General features: G+C 44.0%; 1 protein-coding gene across 13 annotated transcripts in view; it reads left to right on the top strand.

The window, feature by feature from the left end:
* Positions 1-18,935, top strand: part of LOC120557451 (dedicator of cytokinesis protein 3-like) — a 297,285-nt gene extending 278,350 nt beyond the window's left edge. For 7 of the 13 annotated variants that reach the window (XM_039797775.1, XM_039797784.1, XM_039797782.1 and 4 more), the window contains 16 exons: positions 207-293; positions 460-564; positions 1,806-1,947; positions 3,183-3,349; positions 4,136-4,222; positions 4,539-4,718; positions 6,796-6,879; positions 7,145-7,261; positions 8,682-8,812; positions 10,195-10,339; positions 10,664-10,745; positions 10,880-10,998; positions 11,156-11,243; positions 11,789-11,908; positions 15,581-15,666; positions 17,346-18,935. In XM_039797775.1, coding sequence (XP_039653709.1) covers positions 207-293; positions 460-564; positions 1,806-1,947; positions 3,183-3,349; positions 4,136-4,222; positions 4,539-4,718; positions 6,796-6,879; positions 7,145-7,261; positions 8,682-8,812; positions 10,195-10,339; positions 10,664-10,745; positions 10,880-10,998; positions 11,156-11,243; positions 11,789-11,908; positions 15,581-15,666; positions 17,346-18,047 — 2,442 coding nt within the window. In that variant the 3' untranslated portion in view covers positions 18,048-18,935. The remainder of the gene's footprint in view (positions 1-206; positions 294-459; positions 565-1,805; positions 1,948-3,182; positions 3,350-4,135; positions 4,223-4,538; positions 4,719-6,795; positions 6,880-7,144; positions 7,262-8,681; positions 8,813-10,194; positions 10,340-10,663; positions 10,746-10,879; positions 10,999-11,155; positions 11,244-11,788; positions 11,909-15,580; positions 15,667-17,345) is intronic. The other 6 variants (XM_039797783.1, XM_039797776.1, XM_039797785.1 and 3 more) reach the window with 4 other exon arrangements.
* Positions 18,936-19,465: the final 530 nt, after the last annotated feature.

The raw sequence follows: 19,465 nt of genomic DNA, 5'->3' as shown, positions 1-19,465 counted from the left end.
CACACACACACACAGGGGTTCCTAATAAATCAAATGAAATGGTCATGCACAGTCGTTGAGTGACTACTTCAACAACGGTTAGGGTAGAGCTCATATTAAAGTGACATTGTGAGCACTGTTTTTTGCTTAAAGCCACACTAAAAAAGTGTGTTTTTGTGTTTTTGTGTGTGTGTGTGTGTGTGTGTGTGTGTGTGTGTGTCCACCAGTGTTGGGAGTTTGGCATCCCTCTGTGCAGGGAGCTGGCCTTCCAGTATGAATCACTGTACGACTACCAGAGCCTCAGCTGGATACGGGTAAGCTGCACGACACGTCACAAACTGTGGTTGACTCACAATCTACAAAACACAGCAACAGCTAAGATATGGTTACGTAATATCGCTCTCAGCTTAACATGTTCTGAAACATTAACAACAACGTGAGTACTGTACTGTTCGTGTGTGTGCGTGTGCGTGCATGCAGAAAATGGAGGCTGCGTATTACGACAACATCATGGAGCAGCAGCGTTTGGAGCCAGAGTTTTTCAGGGTTGGATTCTACGGCAGGAAGTTCCCCTTCTTCCTCAGAGTGAGTTCAAACTTTATCTTTTAGACTCGCTGTAGCTTTTTTTTTTATAAATGCTCACTAAGGCAGGTGTACTGTCTGGAATGTTATTAATGAAACAGATATAAAAGCCTTAAGCCCAGTTCAGACCACAGATTTACAACGAGACCAGTTGAAACTTACAGCTACAGTACTTGCGATGCACCGGAGAACCTGCCTGTCTGTGACGAGACAGCCCTGTTTACGTCTGTTCTAACGTTTGACTTTTCAGGAGTTTTTGTAGCTGGATATCATTTGTAGCATCTTAACCCTTGTCTTGTCCTCAGGTCAAATTTGACCCGTTTTTAAAGTTTTTTATGACAGAAATATGGGTTTCTTGCAACCAAATTGCCCAAAAATAACCAGGATGCATGGATGTACGTTGTATGGAACCCATACAACGTTCTTCGCAGGTACAATCAGTGATTACTCTCTTTGCATTTTGGGTGTTTTATTATGCACTTATGTTTTTTAAATGGCTTTCAAAACAGTATCAAGACTAAACGTTGACATATACCCCTCTGTGATCCACTCAACATCCTCTGATCTTAGCTATTAGTCAAAATAATTCAGAATTTTGGCTTTGTTTTAACTAAAAAAAATAAAAAAATTGGTATATTATCATATAAATTAGGTTTATTTAAAATAAAACGAGCGACAAAAACGTTGAAAAAAGCACCCAAAATTACATTTTTGACCCGGAAGGAAAAGGGGTAGAGAAAGCCAGACATATCCCCCGATGGAGTCTAGACACTGGTGGTGGTGACGAAGGAGCACAGGAGACCTAATCGAGGGTACCATGGGTGAAGAAGACCGATGGGTGAAGGGGAGGAGGAGGGTCACACTCTATTCCTGAAAGGACAACTGATTGGTTTAGCTGAAAAGTGAATGCCTAGAAACAGCTGATCAATTAGGAGAGATGTGAAACCGTTATTGAAGTCTCCCTGAAAGAAGTTAACGCTGAGCTTCATTTCTCTGATTCACTCAAGTTCCTCTCGCACTTGCGGGCGCTCATTGAGCCTCCATCAAAAACATTTTGACAGTTTGTCACTGACTTGATCAGCTGCAACTTTCAGCGTTCTAAAACGGTTTCATCTTGTCACAAATCTTTAAGGATGGTTTACTACTGCAGCTTGCTGGTTAAAAAATGTATGCATAGATACTATCTTTGTTTTCAATACTTGCATTTGTTTTTTCTGTGTTTTGTTTTAATTCATTCACACCAGAACAAAGAGTTTGTCTGTCGCGGACATGACTACGAAAGGCTAGAGGCCTTCCAGCAAAGGATGCTGGGAGAATTCCCGCAGGCCATTGCGATGCAGCACCCCAATCAGCCCGACGAAGCCATTCTGCAGTGTGAAGCACAGTGTATCCTTCAGTAGTAGTTTTCTGCATCGCTGGAACAAAATGAATTATTATTATGAGAATTATTCTGGAATATCTCTTATAAACATCATGACCATACCGTTGTAGGTGTAAACTAGAGATCGGCCGATACTGAGTACCGATCCGATACCAGTGTGTCATATATTTTATTATGTTTTAACAGCTGTATACTACTATGGATATGTGATATGATTTCTATCTTTGTTGTCTGTCTGGCTCAGGTTAAACTCTTTGTGAAACATCAACAAACACAAACAATGAATGCCACAGAACTTTCTTTTATTCTCCAGTTTTACAGTCAGTTACAGTGCCGCAAAGTATTCGCCCCTTGAACGTTTCGCCTTTGCCACATTTCAGCTAAAATAAGATATAAACTGTAATTTTTGTAAGAATAACAACAAGTGTCCCAATTATGTGAAAAATTATTGGTATTTCAATTTTTTAACAAAAATAAGCAAAATTCCCTTTACTTTCAGTGAGAAACTCTCTCAGTTGTGAGATTTTATATTTACAATACTAATGATGTATAGAATAGTGTGTGTAATCAAGTTCGTATAAATGCACCTGCTGTATAGTAGAGGTAAAGGAGAGAGCATCATGGAAAAGAAAACAGGAGGTGAGATACTGTTGTGAGAAGTTTAAAGCCGGTTGATACAAAAGATTTCCCAGCTTACATCAAGCACTGTAGCGATAATAGATGGGGTATCAGAACTACAAATCTACGGACCCCGGCCTAACTCAGTACAATGGCTGTAGGTAGCGACTGATCTCTGCGGAAAGTTGTACATCTTACTGCCAATTGGTTAAGAGTGAAAACCTTCTTAGATTATAAAGTGCGTTTAAAGTTTGCCAAAGCACCGACCACATGTAAGGGTGTGTGAGATAAAATACTTGAAATCAAATGTTGGGAAAAGAAACTTTATTTTGATGTTATTTTATTGTGACATTTTTGTTAACGGAAAAGAACATAAATAAACTACTTTAACGTCGATTTTCTTTAGGGCTTTATTATGTAGTATCGGATCGGTGCATTAACTCCAGTACTTCCCGATACCGATACCAGCGTTTTAGGCAGTATTGGAGCCGATACCGATACCGGTATCGTTATCGTTATCGGACCATCTCTAGTGTAAACTCTTTTTACTGAGTTCGTTTTTTGGGCTCATAAAGTCCTATAGTCCAGTTCTTTCTTTGACCCCGGTCCCTCCTGGGCTCAGACCTGCAGATCTACGCGGTGACTCCGGTGCCGGACAGCGTCAGCGTCCTCCAGATGGACCGAGTCCCCGATCGCATCAAGAGCTTCTACCGGGTCAACAACGTTCGGCGTTTCCGATACGACCGGCCCTTCCACAAAGGACCCAAAGACAGAGACAATGAGTTCAAGGTGAGACTGGCTTCTTATCATTTGGTTTTTAATATGCTCCTCTCTGAAAGAATCTTGTTCCATGTTTGGATTTCTATCAGCGGTTCCAGGATAGACTCTTAGAATGTAAACCTTGAAGGTTTGGGGTGGACTTTGGGCTTTTTCACTTTTTAAACCTATAACATGCACAAAAAAGATATATAACACAATAAAAGAAAGGGAAAAAGGCAAAAAGCATAATATGAGGTCTTTAAGTATTAGGAGCCAATCTTATGGTTGAAGGGCAGCCACTCCTCAACCGAGCCACAAACCACCCTCTTCCTACATTGCCTAACCAGCTCGACCACCACTGCTGTCTTTCTCTCTCTCTCTCTCTCTCTCTCTCTCTCTCTCTCTCTCTCTCTCTAAGCTAGGGAGTTTCCCCCGGCCGAGTGGAAAATCAAACGCAACAGGAATGAGGCACCAGATGTGTCTTTTTTTTTTTTTCTGGTTTGGTGTTTGTATTTTATGTATGAGGGCAAACTTTATGCAGAAGTGCCTTGTGTGCAACCACCGTTGTACTGTTTACCCAAAGCCTTTTTGCCAGAGTGCTGGTATAGATACATACCCTTTTTTTTATTAGAAAATGCCGAACATATTTGTACAATCACAATCTTGAACTATGTGGTTTCATGGCAGTTTCTTGTGGTGTGTGTTTGTTTTCACTGTTCGTGTCTTATTTCAACACCGTTATCAGGTGAATGCACTTTGGGACTTTGTCTGTAAACGGTGCTATATCAGATAAACATATTCAACTTATTATTTCAGAGTCTTTGGATCGAGAGGACGACGCTGATCCTCACTCACACTCTGCCTGGTATCTCACGCTGGTTCGAGGTAGACAAGAGAGAGCTGGTGAGTGAATGAAAAAAATGCATTACAGTAAAGTGATTATATTTTCAGAACCCTACCAGACTGTTCTGGCTGTTTCATTATTTGACTTTACCCACTTACTTTTTATATCCACATTACTGACGATTATTTATCTAAAATCTACTTGTGTAAATATGTTGTGAAAGGACAAATGTCAACCCAACAATATCGTCGCAATATCCACATCGATGTATTCTGTAAAGAGTATCGTGATAATCAGATTTTCTCCACACCGCCCAGCTGGGCTCTGCTCACTGTGTTTATGGTTTCCTTCTCTTTCTCGGCGTCCGTCCCTCAGGTGGAGGTGAGTCCGTTAGAAAACGCCCTCTCCGTGGTGGAGAACAAGAACCAGGAGCTGCGGACCCTGATCGGCCAGTACCAGCACAAGCAGCTGCACGGCAACATCAACCTGCTCAGCATGACGCTGAACGGAGTCATCGACGCCGCCGTGAACGGAGGCATCGCCAGATACCAAGAGGTCGGACAAAAGGCGTTAACACTAAGGGCCCTATTTTCACGATCTGAGCGCATGGCGTGAAGCGCCTGGCGCAGGTGTGTTTAGGGCGTGTCCAAATCCACTTTTGCTAGTTTGACGGCGGAAAAAAGGGTCCGTGCGCCGGGCGCCTGGTTCTAAAGGGTTGTACTTAGTGTCTTCATTAATCAGAGGTGTTTTGGGCGTAACATACAATCAACCAATCAGAGACCATCTCCCATTCCCTTTAAAAGACAGGCGCGTTTGGACCTTGGAGCATTGCTGTTATGATGGAGGATTTACACCGTAATATTTTTATTTGTAATATTTTGCATGTGTGTGTGCTGGTGTGCGTCCCTGTGTGTGTAACAAGCATAATGTGCGTGCTCTGTGCATAAGCCTAGGAGCATTTTACTAATTTGCTGTTAAAATAACAACGAAATGCTGCGCTACTGAATTTAGACCAGGTTTTTGTTGGTCAGTGGTGTGATCACTTCCCGCTGCCTCAAGATAACAATACGCCCAGAATGCACCTGAACACACCTCCCTGTAAGACCAGCACGCCCATGGGCGCACAGATGGGCGCAGGTGCATTTGATATTTAAACGACGTGGGCGCTGGACGGGAAACTGACAACCGGGTCGGTCTTAAACTAGCAAAGACACTTGGGTCGGGCTTTGCGCTGCGCCGGGTGCAAAATAGAGCCCTAAATGTTAAATGTTAAATTCAGGTCGACAGTCTTTTGATAGTAACCGCTGTTGGCACGTTAAGTTTGTTACCGGAAGTGTATTTTTTAGTTATTTTACTTTATATAAATAATTAAACATAAAGTAGAAGTCAAATGTCTAGGTTATTTATAATGAGTGTTGTATGCCTCTGAGTGAATGTCTGTTTTTGAAAGTTAAGGATTTTACACACCTGGGATGTTTATACATGCTGTTAATTTGCACGTTAATATATGTTAGAGTACTTCTAGACAGAACATGAATATTACGTGACAATTTATTTCTCGGAACGTGGGCCAAGAAAGTTTTTCTGAGCTTTTCGCACTGCAAATAAAACACCAACCAATCACGTTGTGGGGCGCCCTGGTTGAGCATGCGCCCCATGTACATAGGACCAGTCCTTACCGCAGCAGCTGCGGGTTCAATTCTGACCTGCGGCCCTTTGCCGCATGTCATTCCCCCTCTCTCTCTCTCTCTCCCCTTTCCTGTCTGTCAGCTGTCCTGTCAAACAAAGGCCTAAAAATTCCCCCAAAATAATCTTTAAAACAGTTTAGTTAGTTTTGATGCGAAATTTTCACAGGTGATTCTCTAACAAAAAGTGGCGGCAAAAACATCGTGAAAAGCTTAAAGTCCCAGTGTGTAACGTGTTTAGTTGTTCATTATCAAAATCTGTGTTGCCCGTTCACAAACTTGTCCTTTTTCATGAATATTTACCTCCACCATCAAAGTATTCCCTTTGGCTTGAAATTTTACATTTGCATGAACTGGGGTAGACGCTGCATATTCATGCTCCATCTTGAAATACGTTATCCAGTAAGGACATACATAACATACTGCTCCACCTTTCGCTGTCACATGATAAACTCACAGGTGCTGCTAATGCTGCTAATGGCTATCGTAGCTTCCCGGCCCCGGTGGCAAGTTTGAAGAAGGAAACATGGAGGACCACACGTATTCAAAATCCAAATTTCAGGAACAGGAGTCTTCTTCTTCTTCTTCACCCAGAAAAATAAAAAGGAGATTGAAAAGAGCAAGAGACCGGCTTTTTGAAGCGTGAAGGCTACCGTAGCTGTAATACCTACTTTGAACTGCGTGGCGCGAGAGAGTTGATATATGATCTCAATGCTAGATGGGAGAAATTCCTACACATTGGACCTTTAAAAAAACATCGGTAAAAGTGACAAAACATCGGGAAGGAGGCCAAAACGTTAAAAAGAAGTTTGAATTTGAAATTCTGACCGAGAAAAATCTAAAAGTTGCATGGTCGACGGGAAGACAATATTAAAGGTGCATTCATGTCCTCTCTAATTTGATAATGTTTTAAGTGGTATTGTGTGCTATGATTTCTTTGTCACCAGGCTTTCTTCGATAAGGAGTACATTACGAGCCACCCTGAAGACACAGAGAAAATCACACAGCTCAAAGACCTGATGCAGGAGCAGGTGAGACCTTATCCAGCCAACTCCATGCTCCACGTGTGCGATCATTTACAAACCTGATTTAAGCACTAGACAGACGTTCAGAGGTTCACCACAATCATTATGAATCACCCTACAGTCCCAGACAGTAACCGCTAAAGTAGAACTGGGTTGGGAGTCACAGGAGAGAGTTTTCAGAGAGCTCAGAGCGAGTAAGACGACTAACAGCGACTCTCTCTCTGCACAATAAAAGCATTATCCAACGGTGTTTTCGTTTTCTCCCCCACAGGTTCACATCCTTGGAGTCGGCCTGGCCATGCACGAGAAGCTGGTGCACCCAGAAATGCGTCCCCTGCACAAGAAGCTGATCGATCAGTTCCAGATGATGCGGAGCAGCCTCTGCCACGTGAGTGCAGCAGAACATTCACACCAGCAGAGTTTTACTTTATTAGATATGTAAGCTTTTTTAAGGGGAAACACTACAGGTGAATTAGTCTGTATCTAAGTTTAGAGAGACTACAGGTGAATAGGAAAATATTTGAACTAATATAAATTACCATGAAAGTTCCCCAGTTGATAACTTACTTTAAGACAATATTTTTTGGTGTTTGAAGTTTTCTGACAATTTAAATATGCAAATTAGGTATTATCTTATTAAATATGCATACAGTTGCATACATTTCCAGAACAGAGTGTAAACATTGGATGAAGATCCTGTTACATGTTTGTTGATATTTTGGATATCTCTTTTTTTTCACTCCACAAATCAGAAAATTCTTCCAGAAGCCAGAAAACAATTCCATTTTCTACATGTTTTATGAATAGAATATGGTATGAATCATGACATACGAACAAAGACTTTCTGTAAAAAGCTGCAGAATATGGATAGGACAGAAAGGGGAAAGTTTGGTGTTTGTAGGTTCTGCTGATGAAGTGGAGATTTTTGGCTTATTATCAAATATCAGATCTATTATCATCAAACTTCACCAGTTGATGAATTCCATTAAGACATTTATTGAATTGCACGTTTTCTGAAATGTGAGGCATTATCTACTGCTAACTTTTGTTGAATTTAAGACAAATCTACAGACAGAAAAAGACAAAGTGAAAGTAAAATAAACACATGAATGTGTATTTTGGATGTTTTTTCCAACTAGTCTGAAAAAAGACATGTTATAGAAGCAAAATAGCTCAAAAACCTAAAATTTTAAAATTATATTTTTTGCCTCTAGTCTCCACTTACATGTAATCGCAGGGCTTAGAGGAGAAAACTAATGAGACGCACAAACGTTGCAGAAAACCTTTTGTAAGCTCATCGTGAGCCGAAATATGATTGGACAACACTAAACCAATGTTGAGTCTAGAAGAGGGTCTTTCTTTTGGAACCGTGCTGGAAGGGTGGATCATCCTCACAGCGAAGGACGCTAATTAGCAGCTTCTTCAAAGAGAGAGTAATCGTTGCTTTCAGCTACGAGAAGCGTGTTGCTGCTGGGAATCGGAACTGTTTCAACTCTGAACGTTTCACCTCTTCTAGGTCCCAATTAATCCAACAATCCTACATGTGAATGTGTCTGCACAGCACTTGCGTCTTGGATTTATGTGTGATGTAATGTGTGTGCGTGTTGGGGGGGGCGGTAGGGGGTCTTGTGTGAGGTTAATTGAGTGTTAACCGGGGTAAATTGCATCTGTAATATAAGACAATTGTATGCGCGATCTGCCCAGGACAGATTTCCCCTGAAGGAGACAATAAAGGGCGTATTCTTATCTCAATTTTGGCACCCGATACGTGGGTGAATGCACGTGGGCGGTGTGAATATTCAGAGCAGTGTTTCTATGTGGCGTTGCAGGGTCTGCCCGGGTTAGAAAAGGCCGGTTCAGGAGCCAACACTCCCAGAGGGATCCTGGCCTCTCACAGCCCCATGAGCCCCGAGAGCTTCAAACTCATGCACCAACACAGGTCAGCAACACACACACACAGACTCACACAAATTCACTTCACGTCACATCCTCATCACACTGTATAGACAACACTAGGACAGCAACTAACGATTATTTTGTTATTTTTAGTTAATTTCTTTAGTTAATGTCTTTGTTTAAAGGTGCCCTGCCACACAAAACCGTTTTTACTTGAAATCTGTCAGGTCCATATGTGTTTGTGTTATGTGGTGAATGTGAAAATGAACTGCTACCTCCTCTGTCAGCTCTAGACACTGAACAGAAATAAGCGGAGAAATCAGACCAATCACAACAGCTGGTCAGTCTGACATCATGTTGCCTGAGCTCATTACTATTCATGAGCTCGCCCAGTTGCGCTGGGTAAAGGATGCTGACAGCCAGGCTCACATTGGCTAGCTGTTAACCAATCAGAGTAAAGCAGCTTAGCTCGTTGAATATTCATGAGAACTGGCACAAATCGAGCCGAGTCTTCCTGCAGGCTTTCTATACCACGCTAGAATGGCTTGAAACAAGGTAACCGAAGCATTTGTTCCACAAAAAATGTTACAGAGTCCTTGGTAGAACTTCAGACATCACCACAAAGTCATGAAATACGTGTGGCAGGGCACCTTTAAGGAGTGAATATGATTATATAATAGTTGACAACTAATCAATTCATCTTTGCAGCTCTAGTCAACACACACAACTTCTCACCGTCCGCTCCATCTTTCTTCACAACGCTCACCACTGATTTCATCTTCCACGATCTTTGCTAATTTCCGCATCTGTGTTTGTTCTACGGTCCGCTGCACACATCACACTTTCTGAAATTCTACCATTTTCCTTTTCTCTCTCTCTGTTGTTTTCTATCTTTCTTTCTTTCTGTCTTCCTCTCCCATCGTACCACCCCATATCTTGCTTCTCGCATGATCTTGGCTGCAAACTCCTGCATCGCTCTCATCCCACCAAAATACTACATGCATGTTTGGGTTGTCGTTTCCTATTTCGGTTGTACTATGCATGGTTCCTCGCTTGTTCCTTTTTTTTTCCTCTCCTCCCTGTGCTTCTACCCCTCCACTTTCTTCCCACCGTGCCTCCTTGGTCCCCTCTTTGGTTCCCTCCTTGATTCCCTCCTTGGTTCCCTCCTTGGTTCCCTCCTTGATTCCATCCTTGGTTCCCTCCTTGGTTCTCTCTTTGATTCCCTCCTTGGTCCCCTCTTTGGTTCCCTCCTTGGTTCTCTCTTTGGTTCCCTCCTTGGTTCCCTCCTTGGTTCCCTCTTTGTTTCCCTCCTTGGTTCCCTCCTTGGTTCCCTCCTTGGTTCACTCCTTGGTCCCTTCCTTGGCTCCCTCTTTGTTTCCCTCCTTGGTTCCCTCTTTGGTCCCCTCCTTGGTTCCCTCCTCCCAGTGCCATAGCTGTTTTGACTCCGGTGCGCAACTCCTCCTCCTCTCTCTCCTCTCACAACTCCAGCGAGACAGGAAACGTTGGCAGCCTGCTGATCCTGGCTGACGGCATGGTGGTGGAGCACCCCGAGGACTTCTACCGCATGCAGGTCAGTGGTCCCCTGCGCTGGCGGGGCCAATGAAAGAGATGAAGTAACACCGCTGATCCACAGAGAGAACATTCTCATGCAACAGCAGCACAACGATGGTTTAAAGAGGAAGGAAACTGAAAAAGAGCTAGAAATTAGTAGTAAACGACATTTAAAATCGATCTACTAGGGCTGCAACTAACGATTATTTTCATTGATGATTAATTTCTGGATTAATTAAGTGTTTTCCCAAAGCCCTTTGCTGCGCTCATGCTGCAGCAGTATTGTGTAAAGTCAACATTGTATTTTGTATTTACTAGCTGTCACTACTTTCTCTCCCTAAAGGCGAGCCCCTCCTCCTCCAGCCTAAGCTCCACCCACTCCGCACCCTCTCAGATGATTAACTCCGCCCCCTCCACCATCAGAGGTAAGCGGCTCAGTTTCAGTACGGTTCACATTCTGGAGCTCGCAGGAGACCAACGGAGAATTTATTTTTTTAAAACACATGCATACACATTTGTTCATATCGTATCTCCTGTCTGTCTGTCTGTCTGTCTGCAGTTGGCTCTCCTTCTCTGCCGGGCAAATACAGACACAACAGAGAGATGCTGATGCTGCTGCCGCCACACAGAGAGAGACCGAGCAGCGCCATGTACACCAACATCACTGAGAATGGACAGGTATGGAGGGCTGGGAGGGACTTTCTCTTCAAGTTTTGAACCTGTATTTATCTGTACTCTATCTATCTTTATATCCCTCTGTGCCAGCTGGTGATTCTGTTTTATTGAATGATAGGATACATTAACGTTTGACGTTTTTCTGTCTCCTCCTCTTCAGCCGACGAACTTCCAGCGAGCGCTGTTCCATCAGGTGATCGGTCCATGCAAACCCTGCAGTGACCCTAACCTCTCCGTCGCTGAGAAAGGTGAGAGCTCAAGCCACTCGTTCACACTTAAGCCTGATTTATGGTTCCTACGCCGTAGGTACAGTATGTCGGTACACAGGTACACGTAGACACAGACCCTACGGCAAGTTCCTGACATGGACCTCTCCAGAAATGTGACGTCACATTGCGGTGCCTTCTCCGTGTACAACGTGAAATCGAAGAGAGGTTTGACTTTTCAAACAAAGTGTCTCCCCTGTGCTTTGCTTGCTCCCAAGCCAATCCACGTCACTCGCACGCACACACACACACACACACACACACACACACACCCGCTCTGCTATTTTCTTAAAGAGATACACTAGACACAGAAGCGCAAAACGGCGTCGGCTCTGTGTAGAGCTACATATTACTATCAGCCTTTATAGTACAATGAGCAAAATAAGGTGTAAAATATCAGTCTATTTATCTTCTCCACTCACCTTTCTTTCACTCTCCTTTCTTCCTTTTCTTTCTTTCCTCCCATCATTCCTCTCCTCTCCTCTCCTCTCCTCTCCTCTCCTCTCCTCTCCTCTCCTCTCCTCCAGTCCTAACCACTCCCAGCAGTTGGAGTTTGGACAGTGGTACCAGAGAAGCCCTCCCGTTCCTCTCCGCTCATGTCGGCAGTGTCATGGCGCCTCCGGTTCCCCCACGCAACCTGCCTCACGGTATGACGCTCTGCTAACTGTGTGTGTGTGTGTGTGTGTGTGTGTGTGTGTTATATTGTGTGTGTTTTTGTGCATGTGCTGAGTCACCTGTGTGTTTTGTTGTGTTTATAGTGTGTAAAGTGTCTTTGTTCGTTATGTATGTGTGTATAGTTTTGTCAGCTGTGGGTTGTTGTGTTGTTGTTGTGTTTATTTTCCAGTCAGAGATGTCCCTGTTGGTCTTCTTTGGTATGAGCATCAGCCTACATCATTTTATTACTTCTTACTTTAAATTATTTTTCTAACAGATCAGATCATTCCAGTATGGAGCGGCTAAGCTCCACTGAAAAAACAACTTCATCATTATCTTATAGAATTCCTGATGTTGCAGTGAGGTCAAATTAAACACAGCGGAATGTGAACCGCTCAACTGATCTATTGTCAGTAATTCATATGGCATTGGGTGCAATGTGTTATGACTGTCGGCTTTCCTGTGCGGTTGTTTTGTGCTCCTGTGTGAATATTGTGTGTAGATATGATGTCGGATGGATCAAATATATTCTCAAAAATTGATAATGAGACGATGGACATCTCCTGCCACTGTGAGCAAAAAGTGAAAACCTTCCCGACCAAGCAACACCACAAATAAAAGCCTTTCTAAATGCACAAGAAACATGTTCTGCTAGTAATAAATCTTGTTCATATCACTCACTAAGTGGTGAGTTATATTTCTTATACAGAGGATGTACAATATCATTTTTCGAGGCTCGGCAGAAAGTGTTTTTTAAGCGTGTGATGTGGTCGAACTGACCCTTTTAAAGGACAATTCCGGCGCAAAATGAACCTAGGGGTCAATAACACATGGGTACCGAGTCGACCGTTCTCTGGGACATGTTTTCATGCTAATTGAACGTGACCAGTTTTAGCACGAACCGCTAATTAGCTTATAACGCTAGTAGTCGGGGCACTGGTAAAGTAAAAAGAAATCTCTATTTCTACACCACTAACAAGGCTTAAAATATCACCACACTTCCACGGTAGCATAATGAGGGTCCCTACATGTAAACGGACGCATTGAGACGAACGCCGTGCAACCAGAAACCAGTTTTCCCAAGATGGCGCCTGCCTGTATACGTGAACGGTACCGTCTTTCTAAACTATCTTTTTAGTAAACTGTCTGTACACTTACAAAGTTCTCAATGCTTCGGTTTACATGAGGGACCCTCATTATACTACCGTGGAAGTGTGGTGCTATTTTGAGCCTTGTTAGTGGTGTAGAAATAGAGATTTCTTTTTACTTTACCAGTGCGCTATTCGAGCTTATAAGCTAATCAGCAGTTTGCGCTAAAACTGGTTACGTTCGATTAGCATGAAAACATATCCCAGAGAACGGTCGACTGTATTCGCCGGTGTTATTAACCCCTAGGTTCATTTGTGCCCCGGAATTGTCCTTTAACTTTTCTGTCTGTCGATGCAGATGTTTTATTTATATATAGAATCAAAACCATTTGACCAGCTCCCATTTAAAAAAAAAAAAAAATCCCCAGAAACTGGAGTTTAAAGGAGTTAAAGGCTACTTGAAAGAAACCCCTTAGACCACGGACCATATATACAGATGGACCACACGTCTCCACTTCCTCCCGCTGTCCAAACGTGAAGCCAAAATCTCCGGGATACGGGCGCCGCTGTCTTGTAATGTTGGAGCCAGAGTCTGCGCAGTAGTGATCAAGGCCGTGGAGCCGCGGTATCAAAGCCCCGCCCATACAACCGCCCTGACCAATCGCGAGTCAATCGAGGCTGCCAATCATGACGTTTCAGCACGTTTTTATAGCATCAAATAACTAATACAAACCAAACTGATCAGAAAAATTGGAGATATGGAGAAAATCAAATAGCACGATATTCTTGACTAAATACCTCGATGTCGATATTGTGACGATATTGTAGGATTGACAATTGGTGCTTTAACAAAATATTATTTACACAATGAAATTTTTGATAAATAATCATTAGAAATGTCGATTTAATGACAAAGTGTGTAAAGGCAAATAACAGAATAGCTAGAACAGTCTGCTAATGTCAGAAAACGACATCACTTTACTCTAATGCAGCCTTCAAAACCAGGAAAAGACACCACTTAATATATCACGATTTTACGATATCCAAAATCTAAGACGAAATCTAGTCTCATATCACGATATTGATATAATATCGATATATATTGCCCAGCCCTAACTAGAACAAACATCAGCGTGATCAGAACTACCTCATATGACAGAAACCATCTTTGGGAAACATTTATTTGGCGATCCAGATGTTTGGGCTTCACACTTGGGGAGCCGTCATGTCGTCCATCTTTTTATAAAACAGCTGCCTCAAACTCCTCCCCTCCTCCACACACTCCTCCACCTTCTCTCTGCTCCAACCTCTTTCCTCCTCCTGCCACTTCTACTTCCCTCTCTCTCGCTCCGTTTCTCTTTCCTTCTTTCCATCTTCTTAAGACTTATTTATGCTTCTGCGTTGATCCGTAGCTCGACGTGCACCCTCCAAAAATGTGTAACTTCGGTGATTGGTCAACCGGTCCTGCGTAATGATGGTCGGTGTTTCAAGCAGCCTACTGTGGGGAGTAGCAACATGCTAGTTCATTGACATCAGCTCGGCCAATAAACTAAATAAACAATGACGGGGTCATCCGTCTGTAAAGTGTCTATATGTCGGTCACGTTTTGAAATCAGCACTTCATCAGTTATAGGTTGGATATTTCAGCATACATATTTCAAATGTATTTCATATCTTATCTAAGGACTTGTATGAGGTTAGGTTAGTCTGGGGACAACCTTCACACACAGAAGGTGTGAATCTATTAGAAGTAGCTTCCGTATAAGGATTAGTTTTGAGGTAATATTGTCCCACAGGAATAGATAGGTTGGAATGTGTGAAGCCCTAAAAAGTACAAAGGAGGAGTTATTTTGATGTTCGTAGAGACGCTATGGGTACACGCTCTTAGGAGTGTGTACCCATGGTCGTACACATGACCGGTCGTCATGTGGCAAAGTCTCCACCATCACACAGGTATCATTTCCCGATATCAGTCAGCAAGCAGTACTTTGTGGGCAGTTTGCTTGCTAACATAAACATAAACTGGCCGGCAGACACCTCGCAAATAACCTCAGACTTATCGCCCCCCCCCAGTGTTACGGCGGTGAAATGCACCCCGATGCAAAGCAACCCCGACGCAGAATTCCGAAAGGGTCACGACGCCGTAGGAGCGATGCCGTAGCTAGTTGCCGCAGAAGCATAAAACAGCCTTTACTCTTCTTCCCCCCCTCGCGGTTGTGGCTAGAAGGGATACAGCTCAGCCGGAAGTTGCGCAAAATGTCGCTTGATCTCACAAAATCTCGGCTAAAATAATAATATCATTTTAATACTTTGACCCAGTAAGCGTGTGTTCGTTCCTCGGGAGTGTTTTAATCCAAACCGCAATCTTTTTCCTAAAGTTAACCAGTCGTTTCGCTGCCTAAACGTAACTAGTCATCGCCGTAGTTGTATCCCATCTAGCCTCAACCACCTACTCCTCTTCCCCCTCGCCATTCTTCTTCCTCCTCCTCCTCCTCTTCCTCTTCTTCTTCTTCTTCTCTGGTCTGAGGTGTGTGTGTGCATCTCTCTCAGCCGATCCTGCTGTGTCTCCCCCTGTAGGGCAACACCTGTCGATGCACTTTGACGCTTTCCACCACCAGGTCAGCGACCTCCCTCCAGCTCTCCCCGCGCGCTCCTTAAGAAAGGTATCCTCCTCCAACTCCTCTTCCTCCTCCTCCTCACTCCTGATGTTGGTCTGGATGATTGTCTGTCTGTCAGTTAGCCTGTCTGTATGTCTGCACTCCCCCAAAGAAAGGCTTTACTATCTGAGTTCCAAACTGATGTCAGGCTGTTGTGTGTCGCCGTAACCGAAGATTAAAGAAACCAAAGGTCATCTCCCTCGTGTCTGTCCGGTTTCCCGTTTCTTCTTTTTTCTCACGGCAGATACATACCTTCCTCTTCTTTTCTTTTTGTTGTCTGGTTTCTGTCTTTTTTACTCCTCTAACCTTCCTTTTGTCAGTTTGATTCCTAAACTCAACAACTACATTTGACGTACTTCAGTTCATCCCGTCCTTTTTCTCTTCGTCTTTTTTTTTTTTTCAAACATGGTGCTGCATGTTTTGTGCCACGAGCTGTTTTAAGTCCAAATTTTACATTTGAGAAAATGAAATAATACAAATTAGCTGCAAGAGATGTTAGAAGGAGTGACCCTGCAGCTATCAGCTTGGTTATAGCAAATACATTGGCTTATTATCAGACCCAAACGGAGTCGGCAGATTTCTTTTACAGTTCTCAGCGGGGATCCAGGATGACATTTTACTCTTTTTATTTTATTTGTTTAGAATCGGCAGAAAATTGTCCCTCCTTATTAATATCAGGCATGATATTATGAGTGCAAATGATAACCATATTTTATGCATTTTTAAAGCTATAGTGTGCAACGTCCGTTACATTCAAGCTGTTGCCAAATGAGTTGCTAGAAAGCTAATTAAGACTATCAGCTCCACACAACTCTCTCTGTTCAAAAACTGGTGTCGTCTGGCGACTTTCCCGCTGCAGAAACTGAGAAAGGACAACAGCAACGTTCAGCTTTTAAGACAAAGAGGACATAAGACTACAAGATAATGTCATCATCAGAGTCCATCATGTTTTTTTAATCCTCCGTGTCCTCCCTGGCTACTAGCAACTGTGTGGAGGAATCACATGAGGTCCCCCTGGTAACACTAGTGGAAAAGGGCTCAAATTAAACATACTGCTGTCCCTTTTAACCCTCTTCTCTCTCTCTCTGTTTGTCTCTCTCTCTGTTTGTCTCTCTCTCTGTCTGTCTCTCTCTCTCTCTCTCTCTCTGTCTCTCTCTCGCTGTCTGTCCCTCTCTCTCTCTGTCCCTCTCTGTCTCTCTCCGTGCTGTCTGTCCCTCTCTCTCTCTGTCCCTCTCTCTCTGTTTCTTTCTCGCTGTCTGTCTGTCTCTCTCTCTCTGTCTCTCTCTCTGTCCCCCTCTCTCTCTGTCTCTCTCTCTGTCTGTCTGTCTCTCTGTCCCTCTCTCTTTCTCTCTGTCTCTCTCTCTCTGTCCCTCTCTCTCTCTCTGTGTCTCTCTCTCTGTCTGTCTGTCTCTCTGTCTCTTTGTCCCTCTCTCTCTGTCTCTCTCTCTCTCTGTCTGTCTGTCTCTCTGTCTCTCTCTCTATCCCTATCTCTCTCTGTGTCTCTCTCTTTTCTGTCTGTCTCTCTTTCTCTCTCTCTCTGTCCCTCTCTCTCTCTCTGTGTCTCTCCCTGTCTCTCTGTCTCTGTCTGTCTGTCTGTCTGTCTCTCTGTCTCTCTCTGTCTGTCTGTGTGTGTCTCTCTCTCTCTATGTCTGTCTCTCTGTGTCTCTCTCTATCTCTCTCTCCAGTCTCCCTTGCACCCTATACCTGCCTCGCCCACCAGTCCACAGTCCATCCTGGATGGCAGTAGCTCCACCCTGTCGGGCAGCGCCAGCTCCGGAGTCTCCTCCCTCAGCGAGAGCAACTTTGGCGGCCCCGCCTCCACCTCCGACCGCCCGGCCAGCCGCACCGACACCCTGGAGTCCGTCCCCAGCAGCCAGGCCTGGACCACGGACCAGGAGGACCTGGACTCGCCCTACCAGCCCGTCAGGTACAGCCTCTCGGAGCCTGAGGTCCTGGACGGAGTCAAACCCCCGCCTTGCCGCAGCCACTCCGCCCCAGGAGGCGTCACCCCGGCTCAGGCAGGCGGACAAATCCAGCCCCAGGCTCCGGGTCCGGCCTCCACCGGCGCTCCACAACAACACCAACAGCAGGACGGGCTGCCGCACCCCCAACACCTCTACTACTACCACCACCACCACTTCCACCCGCACTACCTCCCCCACCACCCGCCGCTGTACCACCTCCACGAGCCGCCGCCGGCGCTGCCGCCCAAACCCTACCTCAGAGAGGGCTGCATCCCCGAGGAGGACCCCCCGAACAGCACGCAGTCGGCCCTGCCCCCTCCCGCCCCCCGGCCCATGCCACGCAAGATCTCCCAGCCCATCATCGCCGCCACCAAGGACGAGCAAGCCAAGGTGGCGTGGGAGCACGGCGTCAGCGAGGAGTGAGGCGCCAGCGGACGGAGAGCGGTTTGTAAGAAAAAAAACTCGTGGAATTCAAATAAACCGAATTTCTTTTTTCCAGAAGAGAGAGAGAGAGAAAGGAGTGAGAGCAAGAGCCGAACTAAAGCTGAGAGATGTCGTCGTTCTGCTCCAAAAACTAAACTAATCTAAACATGTCTCCTCGTCCTCAGCAGCTCTGTGCTCTCCGCGTTCAACACCTGAAAATCTGATTTTTACTTTCATAACCAAATGATCTTTCTCATGTCGCATCCTTCTGTGATCACACCACGCCTAGTTTCTTTCTGTTCAATCACGAAAAAACTATTTAATCCCTTAAATCCATCACGATAATGTCCATATCTCTTAAGTTCTGTCACACCTGTACTGAAATTGCACAGAAATGTTTGTTAGTTATTGATTTGTTTGCATTGATAACAATAATCAAACACCGTTCAGAAGGTTTAAGAGTTTATGCCCTGTTGTGACCTCGTTTAGACAAGCAGCACTTTAACAAAACAACAAGGCACCAAAACTAAAGAATTATAATCGCCACATATTTTTATAAAAGAGGGACAATTATTAGGATGGGTTTATTTACTATAGATGCTGAATTAGGGTTAAACAAATTAATTATAATAATGAAGACGCGAGTAGGGCTGTCCTCGACTAAAGAAGTTCTTAGTCGACTAACATTTTGTCGACTAATCCATTAGTTGGTTTAATCCACAGATCTATAGTTTCTCCTCAGAGAATCATGCAAAAGCAACATTTTAGACCTTGTGCTCATATATTTCGTGGAAATGAGTAATTCAGCATGAAAAAAAAGCATAAAAAATGACTAATCGACTAAAGAATTCTTAGATTAGTCGACTAATCGACTACTGCTACATCTACACTACTATGTTTTATTTTTTAAAGTGCTCATATTATGCTCATTTTCAGGTTCATAATTGTATTTAGAGGTTATATCAGAATAGGTTTACATGGTTTAATAAAAAAAAAAACACCATATTTTTGTTGTACTGCACATTGCTGCAGCTCCTCTTTTCACCCTGTGTGTTGAGCTCGCTGTTTTAGCTACAGAGTGAGACATCTCACTTCTGTTCCATCTTTGTTGGGAGTTGCACATGCGCAGTAACTAGGTAAGGACTACTAGCCAGTCAGAAGCAGAGTATGAGGGTGTGCCCTGACAGTACCTAGGTAAGGACTACTAGCCAGTCAGAAGCAGAGTATGAGGGCGTGCCCTAACAGTACCTAGGTAAGGACTACTAGCCAGTCAGAAACAGTTGAATGTTCCAAAGTGACCATGTTTGTCTCTGAAGTAAAGGCTGGACTACAATAGAGCTGTTTGGAGCAGTTTGTGAACAGAGTTTTCTGTTGGAGATGGTAAGTCCCTTTGGGGGGGACTTTGGGCTTTTTCACTT

Source organism: Perca fluviatilis, chromosome 4, assembly GCF_010015445.1.
Source record: "Perca fluviatilis chromosome 4, GENO_Pfluv_1.0, whole genome shotgun sequence".
Lineage (NCBI taxonomy): Eukaryota > Metazoa > Chordata > Actinopteri > Perciformes > Percidae > Perca > Perca fluviatilis.
Note: the sequence above shows the minus strand (reverse complement) of the source record. Positions and strands in the feature narration are given on the sequence as shown.